At 35.7% G+C, this 20,336-nt stretch overlaps 1 protein-coding gene across 4 annotated transcripts in view; it reads right to left on the bottom strand.

The window, feature by feature from the left end:
* Positions 1–20,336, bottom strand: part of LOC123684847 (kinesin-like protein CG14535) — a 477,561-nt gene that overhangs the window by 208,553 nt on the left and 248,672 nt on the right. The window contains exon 1 of one of the 4 annotated variants that reach the window (XM_045624322.1): positions 19,496–19,968. The exons of the other annotated variants lie outside the window; for them this stretch is intronic. Coding sequence (XP_045480278.1) covers positions 19,496–19,533 — 38 coding nt within the window. The 5' untranslated portion in view covers positions 19,534–19,968. Of the gene's footprint in view, positions 1–19,495; positions 19,969–20,336 lie in introns of those variants that run through there. 4 annotated transcript variants of the gene reach the window in all.

Raw genomic sequence — 20,336 nt, 5'->3', positions numbered from 1 at the left:
GCTAATCCTTAAGTGAATGTCGAAACACCGTTACATCCAGAAAAACTGACTGTTTGGTGCGCTTTATAGGTTGGTGGAATCATTGGTCCGTACTTCTTCAAAAACGATGATGGCCAGAACGTTACAGTCAATGGTGATCGGTATAGAGCCCTGATTACTAACTTTTTCATTCCTGAATTGAACAACCATGATGTCCAGGAGCTATGGTTCCAACAAGACGGCGCAACATGTCACACAGCTCGTGCCACAATATATTTATTGAAAGACACGTTTGGTGACCGCCTAATTTTAAGTTTTGGACCTGTGAATTGGCTTCCGAGATCTTGTGTGATTCAACACTGCTAGACTACTTTCTGTGGGGCTTTGTAAAGTCATTGGTCTATGCGGATAAGCCACAAACCCTTGACCATTTGGAAGACAACATTCGCCGTGTTATTGCCGATATACTGCCACAAATGTTGGAAAAAGTCATCGAAAATTGGACGTCCAGATTGGACTACATCCGAGCCAGCCGTGGCGGTCATATGCCAGAAATCATATTTAAAATGTAATGCCACAAGATTATCTTGCGGATAAATAAAATTCATGTCAATCGAATAATCCATCGTTGTTTAATTGCAATTTAAAGTTCTATAGCTCTGAAAAAAAACACCCTTTACTTCCTGAGTTGATAGTGGATTAGCGTCGGAATCAAATATTTTTTGAATAATTACTAAATTTTCAGCTTAGCTAACCAAAAATGCTTTTGGTTGAAATATTCAATGAAAAGAAAAATTATAATAATAATATTATTATTATAATATAATAATAATATTCGCTACAATATTTGAGCTCTCCAAATATCTGACCCGATTAATATATTCTACCAAAGTCTACCATTAGAAGATATTCACACTTCTGATAGACTTGTTCGAGATTTTTCGGTATTAGTTGAATGTGTGAGAATTTCTAAACCCATGATTCAGCACATGTTTCAATGAATTTTTTATGAAACATTTCATTGTAATCAAATTCGAATAAAATAAGAAACCTAACCTAAAATGAAACTGATAACAGATGTACTCAGTTCTATATTCTGCATCAAATCAGTTTTGCTCATTCATATATTCTGCATCAAATAAGTTTTGCTCATTCATATATTCTGCATAGAATATAAAATATAACAAGCTCATTCGCATAAATACATTTTGTATATAAATGGAATTGAAACTACCTGAAAAGAATTATTTCGATTAATTATCGGTCGAAATAACTAAACGTACATTTTCCTCGGACAGTTAACGTCGACCGCCGCGTTTCGACGACTTTATTTAACCTATCGCATTTCTAGCAATAGCGTAGCTCCGCCCAGCTACGGGATTGCTAGAATTGCGATTGGTTAGATGAAGTCATCGAAACGTGGCGGTCAACGAAAACTGTCCCAGTTATAAGTTTTATATTGTTGTACATAAACTGAAAAATTATTTGTTGAATGCAATGTGCGCCACCAGTCGAACATAATTTTTCAACTTCTTTTTATCTGCCTGATCTTCCATTCAAACCAAATGGGGGCCTGTTCACATTCAAGGAGAAAACCTCTCCTGGTCTCCTAACCTAAAATAGGAGAATTCTGAAAACGGATTAATTGAAGAAGATCGAATGAAACAGAAATTTTAAGAAGACCAATGAACTGAGTATGAGCATAAACAACGAATGGTTCGAATCTATTCCACAATTCTGATATTTTTTTAAAGCGCTCAAAGATTTTCTCCCCTAAACCAATCTGAAGACTTCTGAATTTAATCAAGAATGCGGGACAACCACAAACCGTATCGTACCTCACCTCCTAGAAACATCGCCAACTCCGCAAGTTCACATTTTATATCTTCGGGATAAATGTATTATTGACAGCAGAGCTCTTCTATTTTCCAGCATCCGTGAGCTTCAGAACTTCACCGTCTTTCAGCGGAATAATTGAATGAACGAACAGCTCTATTTAACCGCCCATTGCTTTCCGGAAGCGATGGTAGCTTTTCTTCTCGTTTAATTCGATCTCAATTTAACCGAACCTAACCTTAGAAACAACTTGGAAAACATGGGAATAATGAGTGAGAGGCTCTGTTTAACCTCGATTTATATTCCAAAATGATAGGAGGTTTTTATCCATCGAAATCAAATGCTTGCAGATCCTTTCTCCGTATAATAAACAAAAACACTTGAACCTTACTTAACCCGAAGAGAGAATAATAATGTAATGAATGAAGAGTTCTATTGAATTTCGATATATTCTTAAAGAATGTATATCCATTATCGAATTCAATCTATTTTTCGTCCACTGAGAAAAAATGTCCAAAGCTGAGAAAGATGAATGATTTAATGCACAATTTAATTTAAATACTTGTTCTTCATATAAATGCAAAGTTTCATCGAACTCGAAAACAGTTTTGAAAAACAAAAACACCTATTCGGATTCTTTTAATGAATTGAACCTTTACATTTGAGATCCGAACCTATTCTGAAAATTTCTAGGTCTTTTTATTCGAAAGTTGTCGTTTTTACAAACCGGTCTGTCCGGACGCTCGGAATCAATTTAATTATTATTATTATTATTATTGTTTTGAAAATTGAATTTCTTGAAAGTTTTACTCCAAAATGCATTTATCTTGTTCTGCAACTAGAAATTCCGTAAATATCCGTTTGAAATATTGATTTTCTGATTATTTCAAAATTACCGATTATATCGAGATTTCTGAGTTATTTGAGATTGTCTTGATTTATGCATAGAGCCTATTCCATCGAATCTGTTTCATACGAATATTTTATTGTAAAGGTCAATTGGGTCTATTTGATTGAGGCAATATAATATAAATTTATTAACCATACTAATTGATTTGTACAGTTGAGGATAATTCAATTTTGTTACGGTTGGTTTTGATATCTTGTCAGTTCGCATTGTATTCCTAGACAAAGTATATATCAAAAAGATTTTGAAGGAATTGACACAATAATGTCAATTTTGATTTTTATATTAGATTGTCTTCATCAAATAGACTCATTTGACTTTCATAATTCGAAGCAATCATTTATTTGTTATTTTAATTGTAAATGTTGATTTGTATACCGAAATCACAGAAGAGTAAGAGAGATTTATGATTACCTGTTGAGATTGCTATATATGCCTATCCTACCAGTTAACCTACGGTGTCTTCAAGTGCAAAATAGTGAAATGATTACATGTGTTGATTTGTGAATTGCACTAGTTTTTGTGAATTATTAGATATTGATTAAGTCTTGATTAGTTCAATTTTGATTGAGTGATAATTTATTGCTGCGTTTTCAACGTACATTAGAAAGAGAACTTTTAATTAATTACCTATGGCTCCAACAAGAAATCAACAAGAAAAGACTGAAATGAAGCAGTTGATAAAGGAATCCATCATTGAAATATTCAAGGACAAAGAATTCGTTACAAGTATTTTCAAACCAATCTATGATAGACTTGACCTTCATAGAAAAAATTCCGAAAAAGTGATAGAATCTCTTTTGGAAAAAATTGATTGCCTCGAAGAAAGAATTGATGATATATATCAGGCCGAGAAAGTAAATAACATCTGCATTCATGGAATCACCGATGAAAAACAAGAAAACATAACATTAAAAACTGATAATCACTCAATTTGAACAGTTTTATTGATTTATTTTCCTTTTGGTTGGTTCAAATCTCTCGTCAATTGAATTTCTAGACAAACAAAGTGTATATCAAGAAGGTATATCAGATAGATAATGATGGTATAATTTTGTTATAATTTTGATATTCAAAATATTTATGTTTTCTATTCTGACTATCCTAGGTCTCTGTGAGATATTTCAGACGTTCAGAGCTAGTGCGAGTTATCTTCTGTGACTAAAGAAATGACAAGAAGAATAGTTGATGACGGATGAAGAATTCAAGTGTATCGACCTATTTCGAAATGAATGGAAAAAAAATTACTTTACTTACATTACAACATAAATCAAGAAAAACTTAAATAACTCAGATATTATTGAGGATAATCATAAAATTATTTTTGCTTGCAGAATTCAAAAACAAATGGTTGATTTTTTTTACCTGTTTCTTTTTTTTCATCTTTGACACAAAGGTGTTCAAAACACCTTGTAATGATACTCCTCAATTCAAAAGTTACACGACAGTTTCACATTCTTCTACTTCGAAATGTGAAGATGGCTCATGTTTAGGATATTGAGAATAAGTCTAATTAGTCTAATGAACTTGCTACGTAAATTTACGTTTTTCGGTTTTTGAAACTTTGGTATTCTAAAAACTGTTTTGAATAATGAAACAGATGAATTTCGAAAATTCAGTCCTGCAGAAACGATCGAGTGCTCAAAAGCTCCAGATGTCGAGCGAGCGTTTTCCCCGAATTTTTCCAAACCGCTTCCCATTTTCCGTTAACCCAATTCGAAACCAATCAGAACCCTTTTGCCCGTCCAATAAAAAAAAAACCGGCAAAACCGAAATAAACCTTATCAGAAATTCCCCGCCGTCTTAGAACGACTCCATCATCCGGATAAATAAATTATCGACGGGAAAAACACTTCTATTTTCCCGGCATCCACGTGCTCCGTGGAAACTCGACCGCCATTCAGCGAAATAATTCAATAAAACGAACAGCTCGCCGCAGTTCAATTTTCGCAGGCCCGGTCCGGCCTGGCAGCCGAACGGGATAGAGTCCCGTGGGAGCGGCTCTTCTGGCGCGCCCGAGAATGAGCGTCCCGAATTGATAAAAGTGGCCCCGATTAAATTGTAACTTGGTCGGGTCGAAGCGGTCGATTAGATAGTCATTATTCAACGTTTAATTCCTGGGGAGTTGCGAGAGAACGCGGGTTTGTTTGTCGTTAGAGAGGTACGTGTCAGGTTGTTCGTTCCCGGTTGGGATTGAGATATTTTTGGTGGTAGGGATGAAGCGAGAGCGTACCAAGGACGACAGACGACAACTTTATTGAGCTACAGCACTTAGAAACATCTTTGAACACTCTACTAACTCAACTGGTCATCACCACATAGCTTACTTCCTGAACTCACCCTTTCCCAGTTTCATACCTGGGTTACAAACATAAAATCATATTGTACACCGTGAATTTCTTCTTCCTTTTCTTATTCTCTAAGTTGTTTGCCTGCGCCATGGTATTATGGTACCTGCACACTTAAAACACTGATGGACGACAGACAAGAACTTTATTGTGGTATAGCACTTGGAAACATCCTTGAACACTTTACTAACTCAACTGGTAACCACCACGTAACTTGCTTCCTGAACTCTCCTTTTCCCATTTTCATACCTGGGTTACAAACATTAAATCATATTGTACATCGTGAATTTCCTCTTCCTTTTCTTATTCTCTAAGTTGTATGCCTGCGCAATGGTATCATGTTACCTGCACACTAATCAGGGTAGGGTATTCTCTATGGTACTTTTCTGAGAACCTTATGAATGGAAAAGTTGTATGGACAAGTAAAGTATATCCAAAGTCACTTGAACTAGTCCAAAAAAAAGCTTGGCCATACAGATATTCCTTCGAAGTGGATTCCGCGATCCGCTAAATAACGGGGTTTATTTCAAAGTATTGTTAGGCAATAAATTCACTGGCCCCAAAGGAATTTCTGGAAACTTGGACAACCCTTGTATACTCGAAATATTCAGCTTTCTCCAAGTTACTTTGGATATACTATACCACGAAAGACCATTGTAACACTAATGCAGGTACATTTATATTAAGTATTGTGACGACAAATTCTGCTAGACACAGACGTTATGTCTAATTGCTTTTTGTCACTACACACCCATATTTCATAATTTTCAATGGTGTATTTTTTTATTGTTAAAATACATAGATATAAAACTTTGCTTTTGGCCTTTTTTCCGAAATTCGTGAATTTATTGTAAAAAACTAGTTATCAATTCATGATTGAAAGTATTGTCCATCGCTGGCCACTACTTTCTCCCATCTTTCGGGCAGCGTACGGATCCCGCGTTGAAAAAACTGGCCATCTTTTAAAGCGATCCACGAATCTATCAAATTGTTTACTTCTTCATGATACCGGAAGTACTGGACAGCCAGACCGTGGGCCATTGATCGCAACAAGTGATAGTCATAGGGAGTAGAATACGACGAGGACTTTTCATTTCAATGTTTCCAAGTATGTATTGACCACTTTCGCAACATTGGGTTTCATTTCAATGCTGTGAAATCACTTTATCATTTCTCTCGTTGTATTGCGGCCCTTTGTCCCTCAGTGCTCGGCTCGAAAGCATTAATTGCATTCGATAACGATCGCCTGTGATTGTTTCAGTCGGTTTTAACAACTCATAATACACTGCGCCAAGCTGGTCCCACCAAATACTGAGCATGATCTTGGAACCGTGAATATTCGGTTTGGCCGTCGACGTGTGAGCATTGCCGGAATATACTCGTGATTTTCTGCACTTGGGATTATTGTAATGAACACATTCGTTTCCAGTCACAATACCATGCAGAAATATTTTCCGTTTTTGCCTTACCGGCTGCTGTTCACAAGCAAACAAATGCAGTTCATCTCTCGGCTTCAACTCGTATAGCACCCAATTTCCTTGTACTGAATCATTCCCATAACTTTCAGGCGTTTTGAAATGGCTTGTTGCTTCACTACCAATGGTCCTGCCAATTCTAGTTGCGTTTAGCACGAGTCTTGATGTTCGACTCTTCACATAATTACCTTATTCTTGTTACATCTCAAATTTTCCTCTAGTTTCACTATTGCAGGCTGAGAAGGTTCTTCACGACGACCCAAAAGTGCCCAGATAGCGTGATATTCAAAGTGAAACCCCTTCTTAGAAAACCCCTTCATATCAAATAGGTTTTTACTTCGAAAAAGGCGAATTAACTTAACGTAGGAACCCTGTATATCATACGGAATTCTATACACATACTAAAAAAGAAAAAAGGATGCTGCTCACACACAACTCCTTTCCGCTGATGCTCTTTCCAAGAGATGAAATCACTGTCCGACCCGGAATAAAACAAAACAGCTCGAGAGGAACTTCAAAGAGCCCCCATTTTTCGTCCCATAAGCCAGACTTTGAAGTCAACCAATCCGATAATTTGATAAGAAAAGTGAGCTCAGCGATTTCTGTGCATGAGCGAGAGACATAATTGGCTTTTCGGTTACTTTTGGGGGACATTCATCAATTAGGTGGCGCAGAAAGAGAGGAAATGAAAATGAAATAGGGAAGGTGAGTGGCAGTTTTCTTCGGTTTTCCATGATTGATGACTCCACCTGAGAATACCTTGCCTATTCTATTGCCACGAACGGAGGGGTAGTATTTAGGAAGGGTTCTTAGGGTCGTGTGAAGGATTCGTTTAGTCGATAGAATGGAAGGTTTATGATTTGTTATTTATTTATCAAGTTTTAAAAACAATACCGGCTGAAGGTTCGGATGTTAGAACACGTACGAATGGTAACTAGATAATTAAATATTAGAGAAAACCACGTTTATGAATTATGGATGATATTCACATAATTAAGTAGTGATTCTCAAGATGATTTTGTGTCAACTATAGGGTGTTTTTTTTCGAGGTATATAATTTTAAGTTGGCATTGCTGTTCAAGATGGCGACCGATTTATCAGCTATCAAGTGATTTATTCTCAGTTTGGTTTGGGAATTCATTATAAATAGACTCACGCCTGAACAACGCTTGCAAATAGTGCAATTTTATTTCGAATATAATGGTTCTGTGCGGAATACGTATCGCGCACTACGTCCGTTAGCGATGAAGCGCACTTCTGGTTGAATGGCTAAGTCAACAAAGAAAACTGCCGCATTTGGAGTGAAGCTAATCCTCAAGTGTATGTCGAAACACCGTAACATGCACAGAAAAACTGACTGTTTGGTGCGCTTTATGGGCTGGTGGAATCATTGGTCCGTATTTCTTCAAAAACGATGCTGGCCAGAACGTTACAGTCAATGGTGGTCGGTATAGAGCCATGATTACTAACTTTTTCATTCTCGAATTGAACAACCATGATGTCCAGGAACTGTGGTTTCAACAAGAAGGCACAACATGTCACACAGCTCGTGACACAATCGATTTATTGAAAGACACGTTTGGTGACCGCCTTATTTCACGTTTTGGACCTGTGAATTGGCCTCCAAGATGATTTAAAACCGCTAGATTACTTTCTGGGGGGCTATGTGAAGTCATTGGTCTATGCGGATAAGCCACAAACCCTTGACCATTTGGAAGACAACATTCGCCGTGTTATTGCCGATGTACGGCCACAAATGTTGGAAAAAGTCATCGAAAATTGGACGTCCAGATTAGACTACATCCGAGCCAGCCGTTGCGGTCATATGCCAGAAATCATATTTAAAATGTAATGCCACAAGATTATCTTGCGGATAAATAAAATTTATGTCAATCGAATAATCCATCGTTGTTTTATTGCGATTTAAAATTCTATAGCTCTAAAAAAACACCCTTTAGATCTTTTTATATCAAAATAATTCGAGGAATCTCTCATTTTCGTTTGCATCTCTAATTATGAACGCCATATATAAAATTCCTAGTTATCACAAATAGAAATCAAAATCTCGTTCGACTCGATTCAAACTGTCCCCAAACTGATAAATCTCCCCCACTTCCTCCAGTAAGAAAAATTAAATGATTAATCCCCTGGGAACAATAGGAAATCAACGTATCCCACCGTACGCTCCCATTCTGCTGTTTTGCCTACTTTTTCCCCGACTCCAGGTCGATGTGCTGGGGACACAGGGGGGTCCTTTAGGTCACGTTCTCCATCTGTCTTACTTCCTGCCTCGTCCTTATCGTCCCGTATTATCCGCTTCTATCACCTGAGCGATATTCCCGCTTATTCTGATGCATAACGGCCTGAAGGATCCAAGGTAGCCTCGGCTTTTACGTCTACGCAAGTTTTTTCGCATTAGGTCTAATTTATTGGAGCGTGATAATATTTTTCGGATACTCGTTACCTTCCTTACGCCCATAGAAGATAAGGAAGAAGGACGGATGGAAGTTTCTGTGGCAGGTGAAAGAATGTTTTCAATAATGAATGAAGGTGGGGGGTATTAAACTCTACGGCGTTATCAGAAAATTTAGAATCCATTTAACTTTTATTTCCAAGCTATATTCTGATCAGATATCACAGTAATAAACATAGATAGAGGAAGCATATGTCATTTTCAGTAAGCGAGCTTAGTCCCCAACAAGAACTATCAAATTTGACATGGAGCGCGCGGAAATGAGAACACATCAGTGATATGATATTTCACTCAATTCGAGAGTTTATCCACAAAGAACGCACTTCTTAAGTCCCAAAGTGAATCAACGTTTCATATTCAATCAAAATATATTGAAATAAATACCTTAATATATCAGGAATTCAGAAAACAAACTTCAAGCGCGGTAAACGACGTGAAACAACCGATGACACTAGGAGAGTAAAAGTTGCCAAAACTTGGATTTCAGTAGGTAGATACAGAAAATAATAAGCTTATTATAAATTCGACAATTAGAAAAATATCGGATTACAAATATTCAAATTTGCATATTTAATCGGGAATAACTCAAATAAATATATATCATTAATATAATATACATTCATAACGATATAGTAAAATTGTGGTTTTGAAAATATATCACAATCCGATCTAACTATGTTGGGTACATGAAAAAATTGTGTATACTTCCTCTATCTATGTTTATTTCTCTATCGATCAGATCAACTCTTCAAAATTTCGAAAACTTGTTCAATGATAATTTTTGCATCAATAGAAACCTTAGAAATGTGAATACTATTGGTTAAAAAAAAATTTGATCTTCGATTTTAGAATTTGCACTTGCGAAATGCATTTCAGATCATCCTGAACTACTTGGTTTCGTTTGTCCATCTGTGTTTTCGCACATATTTGTAACAGCCTTTACTTCTTCAATTCTTATCCGATTCGAATAAATTTTTTTATGGGTTTAAGTTTCTCCAGATGAAAAGTGTGTGTTGAATATTGAAATTTCTACTTGAAAATTGATATGCATATTTTGATCAAGCCAATTGTTCCACGAAAACTTTTGCTTTTTTGGTAAACTTATTCATAACGCAAAAGTGAAAAAACTGAGAACTCAATATTTCACGTTCTAGTAGACCGATTTGGACGAAATTTGGTATGGATATACAAGTTGGGACATTAACGATTTCATTCGAATTTTAGCCTTTTTGAATCATTGTGCTGGACATCAGTAAGTTTGAATTTCATGGAAGATTAAGTGTTCGTGTTTCCAGATGCAGAATTATGGCATTAGTATTCTGGGTGCGTAAGGTATAATATTCATTGATTCCCTCCAAAAGGGCCAAACCATCAACAGCGATTATTGGATCGTTTAAAGGGTGAAATCGGTAAAAAACGGCCCGATTTGAGGAAAAAAGGTGCTGTTTCATCAAGACAATGCGCCGTGTACAAATCAATGAAAACTATGGCAAAATTACGTAAATTGGGCTTCGAATTGCTTCTGCATCCATCATATTCGCTAGATCTGGCCCTCAGCGACTTTTTCCTGTTCTCAGTCCTCAAAAGCATGCTTGCTGGAAAAAAATTCGGCGCCAATGAAGAAGTAATCGCCGAAACTGAGGCCTATTTTGAAGCGAAAGACAAATCGTACTACAAAAATGGTATCGAAAAGTTGGAAGATCGCTATAATCGCTGTATCCCCCTCGAAGGCCACTATATTGAATAATAAAATCGAATTTTGCCAAAAAAATGTGTTTTACTATGGTAGACCGGGGACTTTTCAATTGGCCTGTTACGAGCATTTGAATTCTATAATATATAATTGGCTAACACCTGCACTTGGTAATGAATAATGAAAATTCAAAAAAGAAAAAGGAGTACGATTTCCAGGTGTGTAATATCATACGATATTAATTAACTATCTGGTTAATGTATCAATGCCATCAACACAACCATTGTTAAACAGAAGATTTCTACGCAATTTCATAGGAATCATAATCGAAAATAAACAAGGAGAATGTACGTCATCGAAGGAGAGTAGCGATATACCGGTTTCACCCTTATTAGGGATCATCAGTACCGCAATTTAAATTCTAATATGTCTTACAAGAGCCTCTAATAGGGGGCATCGAAAACATTGAAACAAACAATCATGAAATTAAATAATCGTGGTAGATCAATTATATCCTCCACGAACTTTCATAATCCAACAAAAAGCAACATTTCAATAAGTTAAAGTTATTCCAGAAGTCAGAAGTTAACTGCCCATTCAATTATTCAAAGCAGATGCTGTTGTCTCGCGAACTGTTTGCTCTCTCTCTCTCTATCTCGGAGTTCAACCCCTTAATTCTGTATGAGACTAGTTTCGTGCGCGTTCCGAGAGAAGAAATATCGAATTATTGTCCAATAAAGTCTCATTGAGCGTTATCGAAAATTTAGTGGGGGTTGGCACACGTTATACATTTTAAATTTCCCCGGAGCAGTTCATTCAGAATGCGAAATAAATGCCGTTATATCGAGTTGGCGTGTTTCGATGTCGGAAGATCCCAAGAACGAGTTCTACTGCATTGCGTTTCTTCGCATCATTTCGAGGATTTTGTTCTCGCTGTTTGCGGTTCACAGTTCGGATCGAAAACAATGTGAATTTTATACAGGAATTTGCGATTTTTCGGACCCCTCAGAAATATAAAAAGAAAAAAACTAATGAGAATATAATAGAAATATGATATAATAGAGTAAAAAAAAAAAAATAATTAATGAAAAAAACTCCGAATTGAAATTGGAAATTTCTTTCGAATTCATTTTTAAATTCACGCCTCATATCTCGGAAATGTTCAGCGGTGGCGACGCCAGCTTTCAAAAACATGGTTGGCTAAGAAGAGGCCGGATTTTTCTTGGGGCGCCAAAGTGAATCGAAATTATAGTTCTGCTAATCTTGTAATTATTTTAGCCTAAGTATGTCTAATTTTAGGGGGGGGGCAGCAGAATTTTAGAGGGGGCCTGGAACCCCCTTTCCCCCCTCTATCGTCGCCACTGATGTTTAGTACCAAATCCAATTGTTTGCAACGATTTTGCATGCATTCATGATTTTTTTTCTGGGATTTTCGAAGACGCGGTAATTTGTCAATTCATCGTATGCCATTGGTCGGGATGAGCATGCGCGTATCTAGAGAAAGAACAGAGAATTTTCTGAAAGATTTTCAATAATTATCGAGACTTCAAGAACGATACGTACCTACATTGTTTTAAATTTCAGCCATTATTAGTTTAATTCGAAATTTGGAATTTGATTTATCGCCGAGAATTGTGTCGGGATTCTCGGTAAGTGTTGACATGAATATTTGTATTCAACAAGTAATAATTTCACCAGAACGAATTGATCAAATTTGAAACAGTAGTTTTTTTTAGAGTCATCCATCTTGTAGAAACGTATTTCAGGTTTGGTGGAATTCTTTTCGTGTCAAATAATGTCAGCAAAACTCCTTCTCGGGTTTATTTGATGGTAAATGTAATGCTTTTTTTATAATTTCTTGGTAAAAAATCCGAGAAGGAGTTGTAAATTCAGGTTAAAATATTCTTATATCGTTGTTCATTTTCCCAAAGTACCTACCTCCCGTGGGATTGGAACAACAGAAGCCTCTCTTGGGATTGAAAAATATCAAGAAGTACCTACTTTCTTGAGATACAGAATTTAAAATAGTATGGACGTTAAACCACTTTAGTTCCTGAAACTGGGAGAATACCTGCGTAATACCTGGCGTTATTAAGTACATCAATTTCATGAAAAGCATATGGCGCTGCAACAATAACCGTGGCGGCCATTTATATGATTTAGTTTTCTATCGTCAATGGCATACCTTCCTCTCAATGATAACTCTTTACAATATCCTCTTTAAAATATATTCGTTTTTTTTCAATATCAAATTGAAATCTTCTATTGGAAAACTCTATAAATACGAACAATTGTTCACAGGGACAAGGAAGAAATCAATGTCAATGACATTTGATAATGTTTCAGACTGAGAGCGTCATAGCTTAATATTAAAGGTGTTTTTTTAGAGCTATGGAACTTTAAATTGCAATGAAACAACGATGGATTATTCGATTGACATGAATTTTATTTATCCGCAGGATAATCTTGTGGCATTACATTTTGAATATGATTTCTGGCATATGACCGTCACGGCTGGCTCGGATGTAGTCCAATCTGGGCGTCCAATTTTCGATGACTTTTCCCAACATTTGTGGCCGTATATCGGCAATAACACGGCGAATGTTTTCTTCCAAATGGTCAAGGGTTTGTGGCTTATCCGCATAGACCAATGATTTTACATAGCCCCACAGAATGTAGTCTAGCGGTGTTAAATCACAAGATCTTGGAGGCCAATTCATAGGTCCAAAACGTGAAATTAGGCGGTCACCAAACGTGCCTTTCAATAAATTGATTGTGGCACAAGCTGTGTGACCTGTTGCGCCGTCTTGTTGGAACCACAGCAGGAATGAAAAAGTTAGTAATGATGGCTCTATACCGATCACCATTGACTGTAACGTTCTGTTCATCATCGTTTCTGAAGAAGTACTGACCAATGATTCCACCAGCCCATAAAGCGCACCAAACAGTCAGTTTTTCTGGATGTAACGGTGTTTCGACATACACTTGAGGATGAGCTTCACTCCAAATGCGGCAGTTTTGTTTGTTGACGTAGCCATTCAACCAGAAGTGCGCTTCATCGCTAAACAAAATAAAATGGACGTAGAGCGCGATTCATTTTCCGCACAGAACAATTATTTTCGAAATAAAATTTCACTATTTGCAAGCGTTGTTCAGGCGTGAGTCTATTCATGATCAATTGTCAAACCAAACTGAGAATAAATCACTTGACAGCTGTTAAATCGGTCGCCATCTTGAACAGTAATGCCAACTTAAAGTTATATACCTCGAAAAAAACACCCGTTATATTCGCAAGATATGATATTACGGTTGAATTCCATACCGAAATGAAGTATGGACGTATTTACGGCCATTTATTCGAACAAAACCGTCCAGAAACTCATGTCGGTCGATTAAAATAGTCATAATTCGCTCACAAAATAATTTACAAACCGTCGACACATCTGTCTAGATGTTTTGACAATCAAAACACCTGAATCTGTCACCATATACTAGAAACTTCGGCGCGAACGTCATTTCCGAAACATTAAGCTCATTATCGCAAAAAGCAGGAGCGTCCTTTCGACGCGTTCAAATATTAAATTGCTCCCGATCAGTCATCTAGTGGCGCTGAGAGACTGAAAATAAAAAAAAGGGACTACTACTGGAGGCAAAACGTGACCGCCAAACGTTACATGTTACTATAAACCGCGGTCTAGATGGTCTATAAAGAAACACTTAGGCCAACTTAAAATAACATCGCTACTGTTCCCAATAAATCATATTCCAGTCAGCTGTTTGTCTTTAAGCTTTCAGCGTTTAAGTGAGGCGAAATAAAGAAGCCCTCGATTTGGAGAGGAGATAGCGTCCCTTCATTAACTCTTCCGGAGATGGAAAGGATGACGTGTACTGCGGTTTACTCGATTTCATTAAATATAATGACTTCCTCTCTTCTGTACGGATTGATTTTTTTTTTGGATTCCTTTCAGGGGATTTCACACTTATCGATTTAAAAGGACTGGAGTACAATCTGAAAATTCGAAATGAAAAGAATTATGGAAGAAATTCACTGCATTTTTATTCCTTCATTCAGCGTCTTCAAGGAGATCTCTATTGAAAAAATAACAAGAAATCTTCATCTGCAATGTCTGCAGGCTGGGTCAATGTGATTTTTTGTCGATGAAATGTAAATTTTACATAATTTATTTCTGTCTGCCAGCCTTCAATAAGGTGCCGGCTATTTCGTTTGTTTGTCATCTTGGGTTGAGTTATGCGGTACTGATGATCCCTAACAAGGGTGAAACCGGTATATCGCTACTCTCCCTCGATAACATGCATTCTCCTTGGTGTACTTTCGATTATGATTCCTATGTAATAGCATGGAAATCTTCTGTTTGACAATGGTTATGTTGATGGCATTTTTGTTGATACATTAACCAGATAGATGATTAATATCGTATGATATTACACAGTTACACGTACTTCTTTTTGAAGTTCCGTCATTTATTCCTTTATTGAAGAGATTTTTAATTGGTAAAATAACAATAATTGTAAATTGTTTCTTTGCGTTTTGAATGAATTTTTTGTTAGATTGAGAATTAATAATAAGTTTGAACTAAGTATTGAAAAAGTACTTGTAGGAATTAACCAATTCTTGTGCCAAATTTCTTGTGAATAGCTATTCTCCGAGAAAATCTGAGGATGGTATTTAGCAGGCAAATGGATCTTGTGTATTCGATCATCTGATTTTATTTATATTGATATTTGAAAGAGTAACTTAAGAGAATTTCATTGTAGGTTAGAAAAAGTTTTCATTGAAGGCGGTCAAAGGAACTAAGTTAACAAACTTAATATTTCAGGTTGAAATTTTGATTCGTTTTTGTCACAATTGAGTTCATTGATGCGTTAATATCTAAAATAGAACCTCTCAACTGCAAAAAATAGAGAAAAATAATTTGCACATTGAGGTTATCCTTTTCTGAAAAACTTTTAATGTCATTACGGCATCACTCTATCTTTTTTTTCTGCGTTAAAACTCAAAATTGAAATTTGGTATATTTTAACATAAACTCCGTTTCTGTTTGTGCTGTTATTGTTTGTGATGTTGAAATAACAACATTATTGAGACACTTTTTCAAAGCAATTCAGTGGAGTACTCTGTTTCTTACGAAAGGTTACCTTGCTGAGTTGTAACATAAGGTTGTGTTCTTTCTTTTGAAAACAATAGTTTATAATAACTTAGAAAGAATTACCATTTTTTTCAGTTTCAAAAATACATCACATATATCCCTCAGATATATTCAGATATCATGAAAAATTTAGTTTGTATGTGATATTTGAATTATTAAATATTAAGTGGGCTGAATCACAAAATAAAATATCTTTACGCATGGTATAATTATTATTTTGTGGTTGCATATTTTATTATGCTCTTAACTTTCCAAGGTTCGATCTTTGTTTAGGACATCCTGTACTGTAAGCTCACATTGGCAGGTAATTTACCTTTTTTACTAGTTTGGTCCAAAAAGTTCGTTGACCTCAAATGCTATATTTTAATATCTATAAAGCACTTTTTACTGAGTCAATCCGATTTCAGTGAAATAAAGCCAGATGAGTTTTTTCTACGTTTAAAATCCTCAAGGAAAATTATTCAGTTTCTTGGGATAATCGTGCACAGACACACCGCATGAAAATTTTGTGAAAGTAGGTTCTTTTGATTTTTTTTTCATTGTCTTGAATAATTTTCCGACGAATTTATTCAATTTATAAACGTCTGATTTCTACTGCTTATCATAATCATAGATTTTAATAGGGTGGGACCTATTTCAAATGCATTCATGTATCAGTTTTTGTTATAGATCTGAACATGTTCAATATAAAAAAAAATTAACAAATTTTAGGAATTTGGAAATGCTTGCAGTCTACCCTTACTACTATTTAGGTCAATAAGTTTCATTATCGTTTCAAATAAAAGTCATTTGCTTAGTCATTAGAGATGATCGTAAAAAAAAACTGATCAATATTGTATACACTATTACATTTTGACACAGATATGTAATTCTCCTTCAATCAATACGAATTCCTAAGCTCCACTTCATTCATTGTATAAGATATATTTGCATAAAAAAAATAACTTACGTGTACTTTTGAATTGAACCTGATTTCACTCACTTCAATCTCGTGAATCGATGCAATACCATGCTTACCTAAAACAGAAAAAGCGGTTTCAATACAGATATCACACAGCCAACAAACGAACGTTCATGAATTATTCATAGAGTCACGATTGAAACAGAAATCCTGAGGCTGACGAATATTTTAAAATATCAATAAAAACTTGGGTACATTCTCGAATGATTGAAATTTCAACGGGTGAATTTCACGAATCGCTGTTTTGCTTCCAATTTTTGGTATAGTTCAAAAGTCTTTAATGGTATATTATTTTTTATTTTTCAATTCATATCGAATGGGTGAAAACTATCATATAAAAACATTGGAATTGGCCAGATCCTTTATTAGGGCAACTGAATGCTTGGCACAAATAAAATTGAAAAGTTGAATTTTCATTTGTGAAATTACCCTAGAGGAATGTGAAACGAAACGAGAATGCATGAAAATTATTGCAAAATTCATTTCTATAAACCAAGCATGAACAGAATTTAAATTCGAAATGAAGCGGAAATTGATGTAAATTATTGGAGAATTTAGGATTCATAAATTATTTACTGCCCAGAAGGCTTATATGTTCATGAAACTAAAACCATTTTCAATCAAATGTCAGTTGTAATAATATTCTGAATTATAAGATATCTAAAGGAAAAAAAGAAATGAAAAAAGGTTTTTTATGTTTCAAAATACTTCAATTTTATATCAATTGAACTATTCATATTCCACGAACTTTAATGTTGAACAGAAAAATGGCAGAACCTTTTCGATTGTTTAGTGTGGGTTTAGAGCTGAAAATAGCGAATCTTTAACGTCATTATTTATTTAAAATTTGGAGATTTATTTCAACAATTTTGAATATAATTGAAATTGAACACTTAAGCAGCAATATCTCTAGTATATTTAATTTAAGAGTTATTGAGTATATGGCGACCAGACATAATAGATTATCACCTCGAATCCTCTACTTATTAGAAGAGCGCAACGAAACAACTAGCTTACGAGAGATTGTAGTTGAAAGATCAACCTGAACATTGATAAGGGTGAGAAATGATTTGAAGAAGTAAAAGATAAATAAATGGAAGGTATTGGACAAAATATCCAAAAGTATATTGGAAGAGTAATTCAGAAGACCAGTAAAGGCCTAGAAAGGTAGGTAACATTCGGTCACAATATTAATTTGGTGATCATCCTTTCTAATCTAAATTATAAATTCCATAGTCATTTCAATCACTTTTCCCGAATTTTTTTTCTAAAAATCCATATTGACTTCAAGGTATTTATATCTTTTAAAGGCTCAACCGGTCTATAAAATGTTCAACAGAAAGTATTAAAATATCCATATATTATACATATATGAATATAATGAAACCTGCTATCCCAATTTGGACTTCAAGATCGAGATTACTCAGTAGCTAGGTCATTATCACGTAACATTTTACCGTTAGGTAATGGCGTAACCTCTGAACAAATTAAATTATGTTTCTGCAATGAACCCACACATTTGGGCATTACCAAAGACATACACTCAGTATTTCGATTTGAAAATAATATTGGAAGATGAATTTTTTTCGTATTAAATGACCAACTGAAAAGTATATTGTTTTATCAGCGCCCCAAATTGTGATCTTTTGTGGCAAGACTTGATAATGATTGAGTTCAATAATTTCAGTGGAGCCGCAAAAAAGTGCTTTTCTTCGTAAAGAATAACCTATATATTTCCAATATAAAAGACAGTCAAACAATGAAATTAAGAGTATATTGAAAACTTGAGTAGAGTAGCTGATAAATTGAGAAAATGCAAAATAGTTTTGTTGCTACCAACGCAAAAAAATAATTAGACAATTATTGAATAACACAACAATCAACAATCATTACTATCACTGAGTTAACATTCTTGGTACAAAGAGAAAAATATCACAAACTATACTGAAAATATGCTTTTCTCTAATTCTGCTACTGATTCTTTCATTCAGCCACATCTTGTAGAAAACCGTTCTGTGCACTCATATTTTTCAACGCAAAAATCATTGAATTTTTGAATATTTATGGGAATATGCCATTAATTTCAATAAAAATTCTCAGAAGGCTCATTTTACCACTAGTTCATTCATAAATTCACCACTTCTCTGGCTCGTTTTCGAATCTTGGACTCGTGGAAGAATATCAATGCCTTCTGCATTTGTATTATAAATAACTATTTTTACGAATTGGAAACTAAACTAACAATCAAAAGTATTTTAAGATGGGGTTATATTTTACTACCAAATATCACACTTGGATTAGATATTAGTAAATAAATAAATCTACCAAAAAAAGTGAAAGGTATTCACGAATGAACAGAAGAACTGTAAGATATCTTCAACATTAGGAACTGACATTAATAAAGTCGTTTTACGGAAAAATTCTTTTTGAACGTATAAAAATAAAGGGAGAAAAATCTTCAACCAACTAGTTAAAAGTTAATAATTAATTCATAACAACAAGAATAACCGAAGGTTCAGCTTCATAATTTTTCCACCCACATCTGTATTTGATGAACTCGTGACTAGACGATAAACTCAGCGCCGCGATGCGCATATTAATCGCGAAGATAATCACTCCTAATAAATTCCATCACACTAATAGTTATTTAATTACCTTCCATCCCTGCTGGGCGAATCACTTGTTGAGGCCATTCTCTACCGATCGGCGCGATCACTTCGTTGAGCAGGCATAACGATATTCAAACTCCCAGTGTGTGCGAGCTTAACGAGGCGTTAAAGCGCCTCTTTGCGTATGCAACTCCAGAAACTCAGCTGGCGAAACTAGAACTTTCGCTAGCGAAAAACCAAGGACGCCGAACAAGCGGTAGAGTACACAGTTTCATATACGATATACGCCTCTTTGCGTATGCAACTCCAGAAATTCGGCTGGCGAAACTAGAACTTTCGCTAGCGAAAAACCACCGGACGCCGAACAAACCGTAGTATATACAATATACACTGCACTTAACGGAATATAGGGCGTAGATCAACGGGCATCCTTATGGCGTTGCTCGAAATCTACTCCCGATTTCTTCGCCTCGCTCGCGTGTTTGACAGCTGATTCGGGCTGGGCGCTGTGCGTGTGAGCGTCGGGACGGTTGACGACGCGCGACTGCCGTCGGTGCCGGCAAAACGTGCCGGCTTCGGGTAGTTTTGGGTCGGATACTTCGGCAGCGAGATGCGCACGGTTTTGAATCGAGAATTTGTTTACAGGAGGTTAGTGAAGTCGATCCGAATTAGAAGATTGGTTCGGATCGGTTATGAATGCGGAATTAATGGTGTGGATGGGCGCGATCTGCGCGATTTATACAGTTATTATGGATTTGGGGGCAGGGATTAGGAGGGAAATTGGATATGTTCGGTGCTGATTCAGAGTAGAACCGAAATTTGCAATTTTGTTGGATTCGTATACTGAAAAATTTGAATCCTTTGATATTGCCGATGTTTACATGTTG

The sequence above is a fragment of the Harmonia axyridis genome, chromosome 7 (assembly GCF_914767665.1).
Source record: "Harmonia axyridis chromosome 7, icHarAxyr1.1, whole genome shotgun sequence".
In the NCBI taxonomy this organism is placed as follows: Eukaryota; Metazoa; Arthropoda; class Insecta; order Coleoptera; family Coccinellidae; genus Harmonia; species Harmonia axyridis.
The sequence above is the reverse complement of the archived record's forward strand: the minus strand, read 5'-3'. Positions and strand labels throughout refer to the sequence as shown.